At 37.7% G+C, this 18,047-nt stretch overlaps 1 protein-coding gene across 1 annotated transcript; it reads right to left on the bottom strand.

Moving 5' to 3' along the window:
• Positions 1 to 1,335: 1,335 nt before the first annotated feature.
• LOC149958997 (uncharacterized) lies at positions 1,336 to 17,205 on the bottom strand. Its single transcript, XM_090166368.1, has 9 exons — positions 16,908 to 17,205; positions 11,492 to 13,222; positions 9,873 to 10,056; positions 8,550 to 8,810; positions 4,893 to 5,057; positions 4,499 to 4,645; positions 4,017 to 4,141; positions 3,055 to 3,399; positions 1,336 to 2,798 (listed from the first exon to the last, which is right to left on the bottom strand). Exons 1-9 carry the CDS (start codon positions 17,103 to 17,105, stop codon positions 1,614 to 1,616), a joined length of 4,341 nt encoding a protein of 1,446 aa, XP_090022494.1. The 5' UTR covers positions 17,106 to 17,205; the 3' UTR covers positions 1,336 to 1,613.
• Positions 17,206 to 18,047: the final 842 nt, after the last annotated feature.

Here is an 18,047-nt window from a genome sequence, read left to right as displayed (position 1 = left end):
GAGCGAATGAGAGATGAATCGATCCCACACGAAGGAGTTTTCCCTCCTCCTGGATGCATATATTAACCCCACCTACGGATATTGTTTCCAGTGATATCGTACCTAGTATCTAGCGAATTGAATTCGCCGTAAAAAAAAAAAACATTTTCGGTTTGGACACTTTTTAAAAATTTAGTAATGTCTTGCCGTTAAATGTAATTCGTCATCAGTCCTACCTTATCCAACACGTACAAAAATCTCGTATTTCCCGAGAAAATCTCAAAATATGTCGTATTTTCCGAGGTAAAAATTGCTGGCAAGTAACAATTTTATATTGATCATATCTTTTTAAATAATAAATAGCGGTTAAAACTTTTTGGATTACTGTAATCCTTGACAAATAATACACCTTAAAAATAATCAAAAACCAGAAGTACCTATTGTTAAAAATAGCCTTAGAATCGTCCGAACTTGAGGAACTACGCGAAGAGCCGGTATCGGACATGGTTAGCGGAAAATGAATACGGTTTGTGAAATTCTTTCCTATCTGTATAGTAGCCCACCGTCATTTTAATCCTTTAATAAAAGCTTTGTTTCGGGCACTGTCATTTTAATCCTTAGACCCCACGTCTACTACAGAAGCATATTTCGCGTATATTGTGGTCCTACTGGCGCCATTACCACTCCCAACAAATAAAGAAACGCTGATTTTCGAAAGGGCAGAAACGGCGTGACGGAGCTCTCTTTTGCCGCGGAGTGAATTCTACGCCCCGAACCGTTCGGTTCGTACATGTACATCTTTAAAATTAGTATAACTTTAAAATTAATTATTTGCGGCTAATAATTTTTGCACCATTAGGTTCCCCGTAATAAGTACGTTGGTAAGGTGCAACTAAAAAGTGGAAAACATGTGGCGAGGCTAATGTTCCAAATAGCCCCCCTTTTGGGCCTCTTTTACCCGTACTAATTGTTTTTCTGAGACTTGCACTGTGAAACATTACTTTTCATTGAAATACTTAAATATTTATTAATCTTCACCTATATACGCTTCTTTTGTAGTCTTATCTACAACAGATTTTTAAGTCTAAGGTTTGAAAGCAAAATTATATCGATACAACAACTCAACGTTTCAGTCTAAACATATTTGAATAGAAATTCTTAGAATAATTCCTAAAGTTTTAAACTTTAATTCTTTTTATTCGGACGACCTTAAGAATCATTTTGCACGTGAAAATATGGCGCCATTTTAGGATATATAAAACTGTAAATAAGCCAACTAAACCTCAATGTATTAATCGCGTTAAGACTTTAAATCGGTTAATTGAACAAGGACAACAATAAACTGAGCTATAGTAATGCTGCACATATGAAATCGATATTTATTCATAGAACTTTTATGATATATAGAACAAAAATGAAAAATAACAGCAGCAAATTTTAGTTACAACAAATAACTTTAATATTTTAAATGCGATTTCCAATTTTAGTTAACTCCCAAAAGCTTCGACCGGAATTTTAAAATACCGGTACATAAAACTTCTCTAGTTTATAATATAAAAGCAATAAGGAGTAAAAACAGAAAAGCATTTAAAATGTTAAAATTTATATAAATTAAATACAACAAAAAGAAGTGGTCATTCGTTTTCAGCAATTTTCAGCATAAACTTTTCAATGATTCTCAAGGAACTGTTGGTTCCAGACGCGCTGATCAAACAAAATCGTCCGATTTCTCGGATGTTCACGTCGACGATTCCGTTTATGGCCAACAGTGTATCCTTCAACATTTCGTAGCCGTTGTACTGGTAGTAGTTTCTTAGGAAGTCCTTTTCGATTTTAATGGGCTCCATTTCATTGTCGTGAGTACGGTAGTAATCTAGTCCATTGTGTTCTAGACAAAGAGCAACGAGGTTTCCGCTAACGGCCACACTGTGGTAGGCACTCATAGCTTTCTTGCCTAGGAACTTCTGTTTTCTGATTGGACACAAGGCGAAATTGTTGGACCGTTTTGTCACAAAGCGCAGAGACGTGCAATGCTTCAGAAATGCTAAAATAAGTTCCATCGCTTTGGGATGGCTTCTATACTTCCTGGACCCGATGCACTGAAGATAAACGTCCGTGAAATAGTCCAAGCTAGATTTGTAGGTGTTAGGGACCACGCTTTGATCGCCGAAATCCACAGTTTCCACCGAATGAGCCCAGTGCAACAGAACCCTAAGAGCTCCAATGACTTCCCCCAAATCAACGGGAAGGTTGTTTCGGGCGGAATTGCGCGTTTTGACGAAATTAACGCATTTCTGAATGATTTCGACTGGTAGTGGACGTAGACGGGTACGTTGCATGGTTGTTTCCAATTTAGTTTGAAGTTTGACGATAAAAGGATTAGTTGCAGGGTCGCCGGTATGAATGGATGACAAACGTCTGATGGCGACGAGGTACTTCCAACAAATCCAAGGAAAACTCAAGAAACTAGAATTCGCGTTGTGGTAGGCAGCAACGTACCAGGCCGATGCTTTTTGAAGAACGTCTTCAGTGAGATCGTTAAGATTTCCGTTCTGCTTACGGAATTCTTCGTGAAACTCATCTTCGAAAGTTTTCCACAGATGACGAATCGAGAGAGAAACAATTTCTTCAATGTCCATAAGTTCTTTTCGCTCGGCTCGATGGTGAAGACCAACTAGGGCCTTGCCACAAGCTTGATATTCGTCTTCAATGCCATAAGTGTTCAAGAGCAGCGCAAACAGTTTCTTATACTTGGCGCAAGATTTTTCAGCTTCGTCTTTGTATTTTTCCCAACCGGGTCGGATCAAATTGGGATCAATCTGAAAATTTACATTTCTTATTCATTTCAGTTTTTCTTTATGTTAGCTTGGTGTACATTATGTACTCAGGTTAACAGATAAAAGGTAAAAAAACCACACTGTCTGCCTGCTCTCGCTATATCTGCGTATAAGCGGATTTTATAAAGAAGCTGTAATTCATAGCTTCATATATTCTGTTAACCTGCTTACAATCTTAGTGTATTATACCAACTTCCAAATGACACCAAAAGCTTCTCTAAAATAAAGGTGAACCTACTTCAGTTTTATCTCTTGTAGCCACAGACATTCGGTTTTCTTCTTCGTAATCTTTGCATATCCTGTAGAGTTTTCCCAAGACCCGTCGAGACCTGTAAGTGTTGGCTAGGCTGCCCTTCTCCATGAAATCGGGGTACATTTTAGGTTTCTCCTCCTTTTCCATTTGCACTTTCTGGCCATTCTTGGCGAAATCCACAGCCAAGCAGAATTTCCAAGCAAGCGTAGAACACAGCTGATGGCTCAGTCCACAGTTCACGTCGTCAGCTCGTGCTAAATGCGCGTTGCCAATAACACCAACTTGGTCGTACATAATGTAATGGCACAGAAATTCAAGCATGTCAGCTACCTGGAAAAGTAAAAACATATTAAACGAAGTCTCTATCAATGTTTGAAGTCATTGTACATAAGCATAAGTTTAAAATAGAGATTTCCGTAATCTTCTCTTCACGGAAAATATTTCAACAAAGCTATTCGCAAACAGAATCCTTAGCAGGATTTGTGCCCGTTTTGCATCAGCTACTACAAGTGGATTATTTTATTTATCTGATGACGTCACTCCGTGAATACCTCTTAGTTAAATCTAAGTAATTGAAATAATATTCTAGAATTATGTTCTGACTAGTGATTTTTTTACATTATTAAGTTCTTAAAAAGAAGGTGTTTTATTTATTCTTTGGGAAAAGGACTAGGCTGGAACGATCCATGTGCATCATGACCATTTTCCACGGCAAGTGAGGGTAAAGAAAAAATGAGCTGACGTGGGCTGCCAACTGGAAGACATCAGTTGCAGAGAACCAATGAGATACCTGGCTCAGTTGTTTGAATCCAAAATCGTCCCAACTTAGTCATTCTCCCCATGAATCCGCTCTTGTTTCTCCTTTGAATCATTTTGACTAACATACTTAACCAAATAACTTGTTCAAACGATTGGTTTTCAAAAATGGATTGTCCTAAAATGCTTACAGTGACAGGTCCAAAATGTGGTTTTTCTGGTGGAATGGGAAAATGACTGGCAGGAATGTTTCCTCCCTTGAAGAACAGCTCCTTCTTCCACAAGACAGTGTACTCGTCTCCATCCAAATCTGATCCTAATCACGTCAATTGCAAAAGCTTAAATTTATCAAATTAAACGAAATCACACGTATGCTTGAAAAAAAAAACTAATCAGGGTCTAGCAGTCAACATTTTCCCCCAAATAAGAGGCACGCGCCTAAGAACTTTAGAAATCGAGCTAAATATCTTAGGCCTAAAATCGATCACTTATGTTTCCCACTTGTTCATTATTTCTTTTAAAATTTTTCTGGTGCGGATGCCGTGGCGATACACAAGGTGCTACTCTAAATCTTAATTGGGACCAGTAGTTTATTTGTCCAAGATGCAGGGTAATATTAATAGCTACTGCTGTAAAATTTCCTAACTTTTAAAAATAAATGTTTTGAACTGACCGCCCATTTCGTTGGGATGAGGTCTTGGTCCTTTTTGAGGAAACACAACGCAATCCACGATGTGGTGTAGCTCGTCTACGTCGACCGCCGTAAACATTCGGACATCGCCGAGTTGAAGGCAAGGATTCTTTGTTATTATAACTTTACCTACAGAGTGTAAAAGTTTGTTAATAACAGTGAAAGTTAATCAGGGCCCTTTGATTAACTAGCGTGAGGAACTATTCGAGTGGCGAACTACAATTCAAGATTTTGCTTACAAATCCTTCGTACCGATTTACAGGTATTTTGTAAAAACCTGTACTACGCCGCAGTAAGAAGTAGTTCGCTTCATTTTGAGGTTTTAATAAAGCCAAACTAATCTTCTACAAAGAAATTAACAGTGACAGATAATTACCCGTTAAAACGATTGTTTCACGATTGGTTTCGAATCCTTCAATTTCTGTTGTGTACTGAACGAACACTTGGCCGTACTCGAGGTTGCCGGTCTCGTCCATCACCCCGAACATGTTCCTTCCTTTGTCCGGTTCAATGTGCAGACGAGCTTTCCTTTTCATTCCATCTACCGTACGGAATAGTGTTCATCAGTCGGATATGATAAGCTTTTGATAAAGAGTATCCAAGAACCGGATTTAAAATGAAGACGTGCTCAAACAATGTTAAGACTTACCATGAAGGCAGCAGGGAAAAGGAACGAGAGAAAATAAGAGTAAAGAACAGGTCTGTTTCCTTAAACCTTTCAACCAGTTTGTTGCTTGCTCGTGATTGTGCCCCATTTTCGTGGTCATAGTTAAGTGTTTAGGTTGGCCATGGCATAAAGACGCTTAAGACATTCACACGATTCCGTCGTGTGTGGTTTTGGTTCTTCAGCGCGGTGAAATAATATGGCGGACGTTTCAAGGCAGGGCTAAGTCACGAAGTATGTTTACGACTCTACGAGCAAGCACTTTGGTGCTAGAAAGTAAATTTGATATCAATCCACAGAAAATTCAAACCATGGCTGCCTCCTTTCGATTTTGCTCTTTTACTATATTTCTAACTAACGAATTTGTAAACGATTTCTTCTATTAAGCTCGATTTCATTAAAAATTATATTTTATAAATGTAACTTACGTTGACAGCTGCATTTGTGAATTCTAATTTAAAAACACGTTTATTGTGCATTAAATAATAATTAAAAATAATAATAAGCTACGCTAATACCCAAGGCACCCCCTTAGGCCTAAGAAATCAAGCGACTTTTAAAGCCATTAATAAATGCGTAGGAGGGTGGTGGCCAGCCCTTCATGCCTTCGAGCCAACAGCCCCCTACACTCACTATTAACGTTTTCATGGAAGGGGAAACCGAAGAGCTAGGGGGAGTGAACTTGCAAACTCAACAAAGAAGAGGTTGTTCCGAGATTTCACCCAGTGCCACAAGCTGAGATCGAACCCAGCTCCTCTTGCTGCGAGGCGAAAGTGCTAACCACTTAGCCACCCCAGCCCCGCATCATTGAGTATTTTATCTTCGAGTTTCTTTTAGCAATAACATCGAGAAGCTTTCTTATCTTGGATGTCATTTCACTACTCTTAATTATACTTTATATGATTGATAAAATTGGCGAAACAGTAGATAAGTCCATAATGAAAAGGGATAATAAAGCTAAACCCTAAATAAATTTGAAGAAATTTAAAAACTTACTAATAGCTCGTACCAATAGGTCTTTGAGCAAACAAAAACGCGAAACTCGGACCAAATAGATCTTCCGAGTGAATAATTAAATTAAATAAAATCCAACGGTAGACCGGTTTCGTCCTATTTGAGACTCGTTAGTACCGTGTGGGAAATCTGGCTTGCGACTATTTAATTTAATTAAATTAAATTAAATTAAATTAAATTTTTCACTCGAAGATCTATTTGGTCCGAGTTTCGCGTGTTTTGTTTGCTCGAAGACCTATCGGTACGAGCTATTAGTAAGTTTTTAAATTTCTTCAAATTTATTTAGGGTTTAGCTTAATTATCCCTTTTCATTATGGACTTATCTACTTATTCGCCAATTTTATCAACCTTTACAATGCAGTCCATAGGTGGTTCCTTTTAACTATACTTTATATGGGTTTGGTGTGGCGGTGAGTACTAAGAATCCGTTTAATTTAAGAGGCGAAGTAACTCTTACTGTAGGTTGTTAATGCCGAGTACGATAATTATCTGAAAGGACAGGTTACTTATAACTGGTCTTCGTGGACAAAACTAATTGCATCCATGTATAAAAAATTGGTTGAAAGGTATATTTACTAAGCGATATACAAGTTTATATAATACATCAGGGGAAGTGTGGGAACGCAATTGCCTGACATTTTATTTTATCGACCAGTACTTTGTTTAATATTTTTTTACACGAATATCACAAGTGGCCCAAAGTTATAACACTTCATACGCGAATTGGTGTGAAGATATTCCGTTTCACCAATGACTTAGTTAATAATACTGAAGCTAGTAACTGATAACTGATTTGTAATAAGCGGGCTGTGGGGTCCCGCGAATCGGTTAGAAACCTCACTTAAAATTTAAATTTCTTAATACAACCGTAAAAGAAATGAATATTGGGCTATTGAGCATATGAAATTTTCTGTCGATTGACCCTTCTAGACCTAATTGTTGAAGAGTTATGGAAGATTCAGCAGCGGTGGCTACAAGGTACATGATCTTAGTACACACAAATTCCTGAGGATTGTGTCAAAACATTTAAACAATGTAGGGGTAATAAGTGATGAGATTGGTTATTTATGCTTATTGTAGTGACCACTGTTTGTTACATTTTTATGTTTCTTGCTAATAGACGGGGTGATTGAGAACCAAATATTTGGCCCAAAATCTACCACGACTCAACCCATAGAATTATAAATTTGGCTTTGTTTTGGTGATAAGTTTTTTTTCTAGATGATAGAAACAGGTGTAATAATGTATAAGAAATATAGCAATTAGATTTTGTACGAAGTTAGGTTGCATCTGGACTTTTGATAACCCATTCAACTTTTAGGATTTAAGTTAGACAACTATATCATAATTTTTGAAAAGGTTAAATTAAAATTGAAAACATCTGAAATTTGGACATTTTAGTCAACTTTTGCTTTAAACATTTCAAAATGGCGCGAGTATGCGCAACTAAAAATTGCTTAGAATAATTCTTCGGTAATTGGTCAGTACTTCTTAAGTTTCGTCTCGGTATCTCATGGAAGTTTTAATAAACTGATTTTTATAATGACAAATTAAGTACGTTGCAATTTAACAAATTTAAAATTACCCTAAAAAAATAAAAATACTTTTTTACTCGTTTGAGTATAAATTTGCAATTATCGAGAAGAACAAAACACTAGTGGATTGCGGATGTTGCTGGCGTGGCGCTTCTTCTTTTGAGGTCCCTTGTTGCAATTTTACCATAAGTCATTTAAAGGGAATATAACCTCAGGTATTTGGTGTGGAACCCAACGTTTGCAGCTCTGACCTTTGGCTTTAAAAATGCTTGGCGCCACTGAACAGGGAAATGAGAAAAATTAAAGGGGGCTTCCATAAAGATCGCTTTGCAGGATATACTCCCTTTAAGTAAAAGTGGGCATTTAATTTTTTTTATTGGTACGTTACTTTTGTGGCCCTGGAGAAGCAAAAGAATTGTAACTAACCACAACGAGTATTTTAAATTTGTGAAATGCAAATAAAATTTATGAATGATCCCACGTACTTTAATCGTCACTTTCAATATTATTTGCATAAAACTTTCACGATATACCTAGCTGAAACTTTTTAAAGGTAATGACCAATTACTGAATAATTTTCTACGCCATTTTCAGCACGCAATTGAGATAATTAGCGTTAAAGTTAGTTGAAATGGCAAAAATTAAGAAGTTTCCAACCTAAATCGTAATATTCAAAAGAGTTAATCAAGTCCAAACACATCCTAACTTCATATAAAAATAAAGTTTATGATATATTTATGATATATCAAAAGATCGTCTAGGATCTTATTTTTTACAAACATTTTAACTGGAAGGCTGAAATATATTTTTAATGATTTACCTATGGCAACTCTGTGCTGCGCTAGAAGAACGCTCCTGAAGAATGGTTCGTCATTGAGGCAAATGCCAACCTGCAGCATTTCTTGGTAATTCAATTTCGGCAAAGCACTGTGGTCTCTTAAATACTTGGCGGCTTGGCTTCCGTCCAAGAGCATTTCGGTCACGCTCTTCAGCATCTCTTGTTGGATCTCCAGAAACACTGCCGCCGGAATACCTTGCTGATCCAAGATGGTAATCAGCTGCCGGTTTAACAGTACAGCCACTGGAAAAGTATATAAAATCGTAAGTTGATTTCACCTGGGAGCAACAAACACAGCACCCCACACATGGAGAACGCAACCCGTCAAAAGTCGTGCATTTCCTTGTGTACAATATACATTGGTTAGACGCTTTAGCACCTGCTGCCGTCGGAAGGGAAAAATTTGGAAATTGTCTTCCCCCTTTCCGTATAACGTTCAGCGTAAAGGCTCGTCCAATGAAATTTGTACACAACACTAAGTTAGCGTGTTTAAAGGCTAGCTGCGTTCTCCTTGCGTTTGTTTCTCCTAGATTTCACACATTATATTGGGAGCCGCGTGGTTTTACTTCTGAAAATAACTATAAAAACACTGCATTTTTTAAATAACCTAATATTATTATTATTATTACATATCAAGGGTGTATTCAGGATTTGATTCCATTGAGTGTTAATTTAAGACCAACACAAGACAGTTACCCGATTACACTTAAATGGCGCTGTACTTTCTTTAATTTATAATTAATTGTTTAACATAGCAACTGGGGTTCACATATAACATTTCGTTCACCCCCGAAAATAATAATATGCATTTCAAAACTGTGGACAATGCAATTTCATGTTTCAAGACAGTAAGCGACACAAAATTTAGCTTTAACCCAGGTTATTCAACCTTTAAGAATAATAGATATGCATGTCCTGCGTACACCTGTCAATAGCGTCCTCTATAACAGATAAATGCACATGAAAAAAGTAAGCAATTTCTGCGTCGATGAATTCCGTCAATAATTTAATAAATTATATACTTTATTAACTTAAAATAAAGATAATTTAAAAAAATTCTTATATCTCTTCTTATGATATTTAACAATTTATTACATTACTTTCCTAGATGACCATTACTTTAAAATAGGAGGGATTCGGTGATCGCAAATCTGACTTGCGGACGCCATCCGAAATTTTCCGTAACCCACCCATTTCTTAAATCCAATAACCATTTCATAGCCCAAAGTGACCTAAATTTGTGGGTATGAACCCTAGAAACGGTAACCTAACTCGAATAAGAGCATACTTATAAACGCAATTTACCTGGCGAACTCTTGCTAACCACTTCTAAGCGTTGACTTTCTTTACAGGGAAATTTCATTTGACTCTGACGGAAAAGAATATCGCGGTTTGTTAAATTGGGATCCAGTGTTAGCATTCCTTTATAACCGGCACAGCGAAATTGAATAGCGCTTGGAACATATTGGAATTGTAAGACATTCGATACCTGAAAAGCAGGAAATACTTTATTTTTATTATAATGAAGTAACTATTAGTAGAGCTGGGCAAGAATGTATTTATTTATACTCAGGGAGAATGAATATGTCGAGACTATCGACGGACACGTTGAGGCCCTAACCCCGTCACGCTAAGGGGGGGGGGGGAGATAAAAGGCGGTTTTATTTATTGCGTCCTCGCAGCAGCGTTAATCGCGTCGAAAAACGAAATTTTTAAGAACCAATGAGTTTGCAGTATTATTTGATTTTATTAAAGCGGAGGAGCATACCGGGGCCCCAACGGGGGGAATTGGAGAAACGCTAAAAATAATCTCGACATATTCATTCTCCCTGAGTAGAAATAAATACATTCTTGATATGGCGGATGTCATTAAGCGATTGAAGCGAAGCTTCCTAATCACCAATTTAATTTAGTCGTAAGAATAGTAAACGTTAAATAAATTAGACGAAGTGGTAGTACCCGGATGGTACGATAGAGGCCATTTTCGGCAGTTATCTTCCTCCTAGTGTATTGAGTCCGATTGGTTGAGGTTCCCTAATCTTACGAACGGGTACTAAATAGCTACCCAATGCGGCATCGCTATACTTCCGAATTTAACAGTTACATAGTTTTATTACCGAAGACTGAACAAAATAAGGGAATTATGTTTAGTAAAAGATAATAATATGATTAAGCTAAGAATTCACCGCAAATCAAAATATTTGACGCTGCCACGATATTTTACGAGACTATATTATACATGTATAATACGGAAAATCATCCGAGTGGTTTTCTTTTTCATCAACCATTCGCCTTAAGATAAAGTTAAAATTCTACCAGCGAGCTTCCCATCGTACTCTTCAGTTCAGTCTGGTATTTGTTCAGTTTATCTTTCACCTGGATTCGTTTTGCAGTGAATTTTATATTTCAACTCTTATCATAAATAAGTTGATAACTGTATTAGTAAAACTTTTGAACAAATACTTAAGACTATTTAAAAAGATCGTGACAAACTTGTTCGTAGCTTTGTTTCGAACATCGTCTAAGGTTAAAAGGAGAGCAATCTTTCCAAAAACTAAATCTATTGTCGTTTTGATAAAATTGTGAATGTTATTAAGTTTTAACCATGATAAAGTAATTTGTTTTGAGAAAACCAATTGGTTAATTTATCGGTTAACTATGTTACGACATTTGGTTTAAGAATGTAGATAATTGATATAGTAACCTGAAATTACTTTTATTTTAGATTATATTTGAGATTAACTCGACCTTTACCATGACAAATTAATTTCAAGGTTTTCAAGTGAATAAAATTATACGTTACCTCTTTTAAAGATTTAAAACGTTAGTTATCAATTGATTCATATTCCCCATTGGTATTAGTTCTTTAAAACCTCATGGTTAATTTTTTCAAACTCGAGTAACGAAATAGTAGCGGTACGTACCTCGGTCATTAGGCTTTCGGAGATCCTTCCGACGCCTTCGGAAAAGATGTACGGTTGCGCGTTGACCGGATTCAAGCCTCCGACGATGTCTGCCTGTGTTTCAATGAGGGACGATTCTAGCGACAGCGCGACGGCGTCTTCGGTGTGCGAGAAACACTGTCCCATTCGCGCCATGAACTTCGAAACGCTTTTAATCTCAGAGAAATTTCCCAACCACGAACGAATGGAATCCGCCGTGTTGCTGTGGTCGTCTCGGGCGTACATGTACACTCCGTGATCCCTCAGCTGCGAATTAGACCAGCCTAGAAACTGGAAGATCCTGTTCCCGACGCAGACACCTCTGTTCATGGGTTCCATAACGATTCTTTTGACGAATTCCTCGTCGATGGCGGCCATATTGTTCAGCTTCCCGTAATCGTCGTCTCTGAAGGACACCCTCAAAGCGAACTCTCCGTTGAACTTTCGGATCACCCGGTTCTCGAAGCTGACCTCTGCTGGAAAAAACACGAAACGCGTCGGAGTGATGACCAGACGCCAAACTTTTTTGGTCCTCGCGGGAAAAAGGTATTTCTTTTCATCGGCGTCAATCTGTTTGCGTACGACGTATTTTACGAAGAGGTTGATTATTGCCGTTCGATATTCGAGGATAAGACCTTCGTCCATGGCCCGAAGAACCTCGACCAATATGTCGTACAAGTAGCTCGAATGGAAATACGACATATCATCCATCAAGGTCAAAAGATTGTAACCGTCGAGTCCAAGATTTTGTAGCTGCAGCACAAAATTTCTTCGCAGAATGGCATTGAGAATGTACGTGCAAGAAAAGGTGTGCAGTTCGAGCGGAGGAATTTCGATCGGTGGCGGGATTGTAAGCCTATCCATCACGACGTAGGCTATCGGGTGTTTATTGGTTTTCGCGAATAATCTCGATAATATTTCCTGAAACTCCATGTAATTAGTTAATTCTATACTAATCATGTTGGACCTTCCAATAACTTCGGTGTGCAAATCCTGAATTTCCGATACGCGTTTCTTGACGTAGGTCTTCGTATCGCCGCTTTTCTCTTCGACGTAGACCATGGCGGTGGGCGGATTGATCAACAGGAAATGGACCACTGTCTTGTCTTTCCTGTCAATCAAAATCTGCCGGATATTCGAGTACTTGAAGGCAAGGAGATATTTCCTTTCGAAAACGAGCTCAACTTGACGAGTGTCGTGGTAGAAATTGGCTTCGACGCTGTGCCGATCCCTGCGATACACCGATTCGAAGCTATAATGCACGATGAATTGCGTCGATCGCACTAGCGTGCCCATCTCGAATCGACTAACGACGACCTTCTCATTCGAAGCTCTTCTCGTGTTCTGGAATGATTCGCTGAGATGAATGACCAACCACGGTATTTGGCGTCTTTCGAGGAGCTGCTTGTTGTGGACGAATTCCGGAACGTTGACGGAATGAGAAGTCGCCTTTCTAAACCATTCCTCGATGAAGAACTCATACGCTTGGTAAGAAGATCTTCTGGAGCACGGCAAATGCTCGTATTTAATAGTTGATTTCACTTGGACGTTGACTACTTCGTCTTGAATGCTGAGCTTGGTCTGGTTAACTTTCCCAATTTTGTTAAAATCGGTTATAATGATTAGGCAGCGACAGAGCAACCGTTTGAGTTCGTCGAAGTTGTCTTGGGAAAAGTAGCTGTCGTATACGCTGAATGAAAATTCTAAATCCATCTGCGGAAAAGTTGAGTGTTAAAAATACCATAATATTTCAAATTCCCATTTTACACTACTGCACGGTATGATTTTTTGTCCAATCTTCTTTTAACGAATTACCCTTAACTAAGCACAAAACTATCTACGACATAACCTAGTGTTGCGTTAAGCTGAAGGAATGAAGGGTACTACGCAACCTTCCACCCTATAAGTCAATCAAGAGCTTTCATATCAGTAAATTCCTTTACCAGGAGACTCACCTAGAAGTTTTCTAACAAAATATGACTATTTGGTTTATAAATATCCTGTAGAAAATTGGATGAAAATCCAAACATTTTCCTCCTATAATTTTGTGATAAATTCCTCAAAACCATCCCGATTTTGCCAAAAATCCTAAATATTGTGGTCGAGAAGTCAGATGTCCGACCCTTGTTCGAAATTGCATATTGAGTTTGATTTTTCGTCGAATGAAGTTTTTTTCTCAGATGTATTACCTTTAGTTTGGTAGGTTCAGCGGAGCACTCTCGAAGTTTGAGCAACAGCGTCGGGAGTCACGAACATTTTTCTTTTCTCGTTTGTACTTTTGAGTTGAGTGTTTCACACTTTCAAGACGACGCAATATATCTGTCTAGCTTACGCGACATGTCGTTATATATTTATAGTGTTTAAATAAAAGTACTGATAATCATAATTATACAACAGAGTTATGAAAACTTAATATTTATCTACCAGCCTACTTTTTAAAAAATGTAAATTCTAAAACGTCCAATTTCAACAGTGAACCGGTTTCACCCTTTTGGGGCTCATCAGTTCTGTGTAGAACTCTGGCTTTTAGTGTAAATACTAGCTTGAATTGAAATACTTGTATGCCTTGTGAAATGGAGACGAATATGATGAAATAAGTATGAGTATACAAAAAAGAAAGTTGGGTGAAACTGAGTTAGATTTTGCGAGTTCTTTAATAGCGTTTTCCTTTTGATTGCTCAAGATTCGCTGTGAATCTATCTCTGTCGTCATAGATCTCACCTCAATCGACTAGATCAAAACCGCAAATGGAACATTCCATGAACATATTCCCGCGCTTTGTTGTTTTTCGTCTGCTAGTAATTTAAATTTTCGCGTCTTGGTCTGCCATTTTGCCAAAAAATCTTAAAGGAACACGCGAAAACTTGCTCCGATCTCAATCTCGATCCGATGATCTGTCGAAATCGGCGGATCGGTTTTGGGCGATCTCGGAGCACCCGAGAGCGCGAATTAATGGAACACGCGAAACTTCATCGGAGCAGATCCGAGCACGCTAATGGAACACAAAATGTTGATCAGAGCGATCTAAAGTGCTCGAGAGCAGTCAAATGGAAAACGCTATTAGTCCCACACTTTCTCACTCCACCTAAAAAAACTCGTCTCCTAAGAGTGGAGATTTCATGTTTCCGTCACTCGCCGAGTGAGCTCGCGGGAAAAGAGTTAGGATAGTCAAGGTCAGCATCTCTTTCGCTTTTATCGATTTTAGAGACTATTAAAAAAGGCGGGAAATTTAAATTTAATTGAATGACTTAACGGGAGAGCGTGGTGCCATCTATTAAGGAAGCTAAAATTTAAAATAGCCAAATGATAACGTCATCAGAGTATCATTATAGAATATTATAATCTGGCAATTTAAACTCTACTAAGAGGACTTTAACCTAAATTATATATCCAAAGTCCTAATAAACCAATGAGATGTTTAATGCCGTGGTTGCTAAATTAGAGTTTCGCGGGCGGGAGGTAAAACGGGCTAGCCCCCACATCTTTTAATACGCCATTGATTGCTAAAGAAAAAGAAGACCAAAGTACTCTTACTATTCCCTTTAAAGTACATATTTTTAGGATCAGACTCAAATTTCCCGCCAAGAATAAGAGTTAAATTGGTGACTTTGATTAATGCCACTCTTACGTCAAGGGTGACAGTGAATCTCTAAAAATCACTAACGATTTTGCCCAAGTCTGACAAAAAGACATTTGCAGTACACACGGGAATACGAAAAAACAGGAATTTTTTATTTCATTCATAACGCCTATTATATTATGGTTTACACGACGTTTGTAATTCTTCGTGCACCCAGGGTTAGTGAAAGGTGGGCAATTCATTAAAATTCGATTGCAAACGAAGATGTACTTTATAGCGTTAACCAGCTAACCGATCTTAAAGACTGTTAATCCTCAACGTACTCCCGACGTTTATATTTTGACATCCACACATCGGTGTCGACCCAAGGCCTTAGACACCAGCACACAATAACTGATTAATCAGGGTGAGATATGTGTAACGGCCACGCCAACAGGGGATACGTGGGGACAAGGGTGGGGACACCCGCGGCGGAAGTATCCCGACCACCCGTTGGGGGAATGGTGGTCGTCCTCACACGGCCATCCAGAAACTCTGCCTCCCAGACGCCCAGGATTACAGGAGCACGCCACTACTCCCGGCTCTCCCGACGTTGTTGTTGAGCTCTCTACTAAAAAGCAATTTTTTTTCTTTAATACCAAAGCATGCTTCTCTAAATTAGAGATCCTAAGCTCAGTTTTTCGAAAATTGTCATTTTTTACGTTTTTTTATAATACCTTATCTATTATTTTTCCGATAGAGATAAAATGTAAATAACAAGCTACGGAATAAGAATACCCTATAGGTGTTCCGCTAATTTGCATTTACACTTTTCATTAACGCGAACCTGAACTAGGTTTCAATGTAAGCGGAAGACTTACGGATTTAAACACATTTACCTACAAACTCAGTTGGTAACCGAAAGAATCATTGATTTCAGAAAAGAATGATAATTATTTTATTTTTAAAAGGGCGCTTGATTTTGCGATTACTCCCCGTGGCTTAACTCCTGCACACGCATTTGAAATATACGTCCATTATACCAGTGTTTTGTCGTTATTATGCAAATATGGCCTTTGGCCACAGCGTCTAAAGACACCGCATTATAAACCATTTACACTTTTTTAAGGAATTTATATTGATAAGAGGTATTCGAGGCCTATTTGGATTGAACTATTTACGTATTTAAGGATTTAGATTAAAAAATGGTTTTAAAAAATGCAGGTAGGTTAAACTTAAAGAATTATTAAAAAAACAGGGAAAAGCAATAAAAATATGATACATAAACAAATAAAAACACCTACACGATGTGTAAAAACCCTCCTAAATATAGACTAAATTGTTAATATTTCACAAGCGTTAGTAATTTATTAAAGAAATAACAACGATGCTTGGATTTATTTATTAATATAAATAATTGGTATAGAAATAATTTTAATACCATAATAATAAAACCGATTTAAATTAAATTAAGCAATATATTTTTACTTAATATAAATATATTAATATGGTTAAAAATCAAGACTATAAGTCCCCTCGTAAAATATTTATCTAGATCCACGCCTGTTACCAGTTTTTAAAATCTTAGGTAATTTACTTTTTAATACTATTACCACCGTGGTATTTTAGTAACATGTAAAGACAATGTCCACTCAAAATGTTAAACTTTAGAAAATTAAATAGTGGTAAGTTCCAAGGCAAAATAATGATTCAACCGGGACATAAAGTTTGAAACACTCGATTCGTTGGTAAGACCTCGCGTTAATACGAATAAAATTTAAACTTAATTTTGATTAGCTTAGCTTTTGGCTTGGTAATTAGAAAATAAAACTTTCTTACTATTTCCGGGCTTATGTCCAAACGAGATAGCTCGGGCGTTTGGAATTTAATACAATCAAATTCCACAATATTACCCGAACTTCCAATGACGTCGTTCTGAAGCTTCAAATATTCCGCGCATTTCTTGTTGAAACGATTTTTCTCTTTGCAATTTTTAGCGACGTCTAACTTTCCGTTCCTGACTCCCAAAAATGCCATGAACTAAGACGAAGGCAATTACGCGATCGAAGTTTATCGTTTCGAAACGAAGATTAAACTAACCAAATTTATATCGAAGATGATACAAACAGGTTGACACGAAATAAGTATAATAAAATGACTTAGTGTGAGCATTTTAATTGGGCCGGTAGTCAATTAAAAATTTAGAGCAGAGTTGATAGAGAATGAGGAAAGATACAGTAAACTTCAAGAACGTCACAATTCAGTGCGGCATTTATATGCTGCAAAAATATCTGAAAGAACAATTCGATAATACACAAAACTGGTGAAGCTAGCTATTCTTTCTATCATCCTTGGCGTTTGCGCTTAAAGTGGGACTAGAAATATGGTATAGTTTTGAAAATGGCCAAAAAAAAAAAACGTTGTAGCTAGGAGAAATAAACACAGCACCCCACACAAGGAGAACGCAACCCGTCAAAAGTCGTGCATTTTCTTATGTATATTTTTCATTGGTTAGACGCCGTTGGAAGGGGAAATTTCGGAAAATATCATCCCCCTCTGCGTAAAACGTTCAGCGTAAAGGTTCGTCCAATGAAATTGGTACACAACACTGCGTTAGCGTGTTTAAAGGCTAGTTGCCTTCTCCTTGTGTTTGTTGCTCGTAGGTGGCAGCTACCGTCGACCCAAAAAGTATTTTTAGTCCTAACGGAGACTTTTTGCGTGGAAGCTTGGCGTCGTGGTCCTCCTTCCCTTTTCAAAAATGAGTATTGGTTGTAGTTAGCGTATTGGTCTAGCCAGGGGTGAAGCCATTGGGGGGGGGGGGGGGAGCCGCCCCCACTAACTTTTTTCAGAGTTGGCAAAATAGGCATTTAAATCTTAAAGTTGGTAAACTTGGAATTTCTATATTTCGGAGTAAAATGATATTTGCTTTTTTATATTCAGAAACTTCTTTTCCTTCAAATACATGTAAATCAATATAAT

This window comes from Leiobunum rupestre, chromosome 2, assembly GCF_980474605.1.
Source record: "Leiobunum rupestre chromosome 2, qqLeiRupe1.1.hap1, whole genome shotgun sequence".
Taxonomy (NCBI): Eukaryota; Metazoa; Arthropoda; class Arachnida; order Opiliones; family Sclerosomatidae; genus Leiobunum; species Leiobunum rupestre.
Note: the sequence above shows the minus strand (reverse complement) of the source record. Positions and strands in the feature narration are given on the sequence as shown.

Bases quoted from the DNA above. Each gene is read 5' to 3' on its own strand.
- LOC149958997 (XM_090166368.1), bottom strand. From the start codon at position 17,105: ATGGCATTTTTGGGAGTCAGGAACGGAAAGTTAGACGTCGCTAAAAAT. The intron at 10,057-11,491 runs GTACGTACCGCT...CCTGCTTTTCAG, and splicing joins CCGAAAGCCTAATGACCGAG to GTATCGAATGTCTTACAATT. The intron at 5,058-8,549 runs GTAAATCATTAA...TCCGTACGGTAG, and splicing joins GCAGCACAGAGTTGCCATAG to ATGGAATGAAAAGGAAAGCT.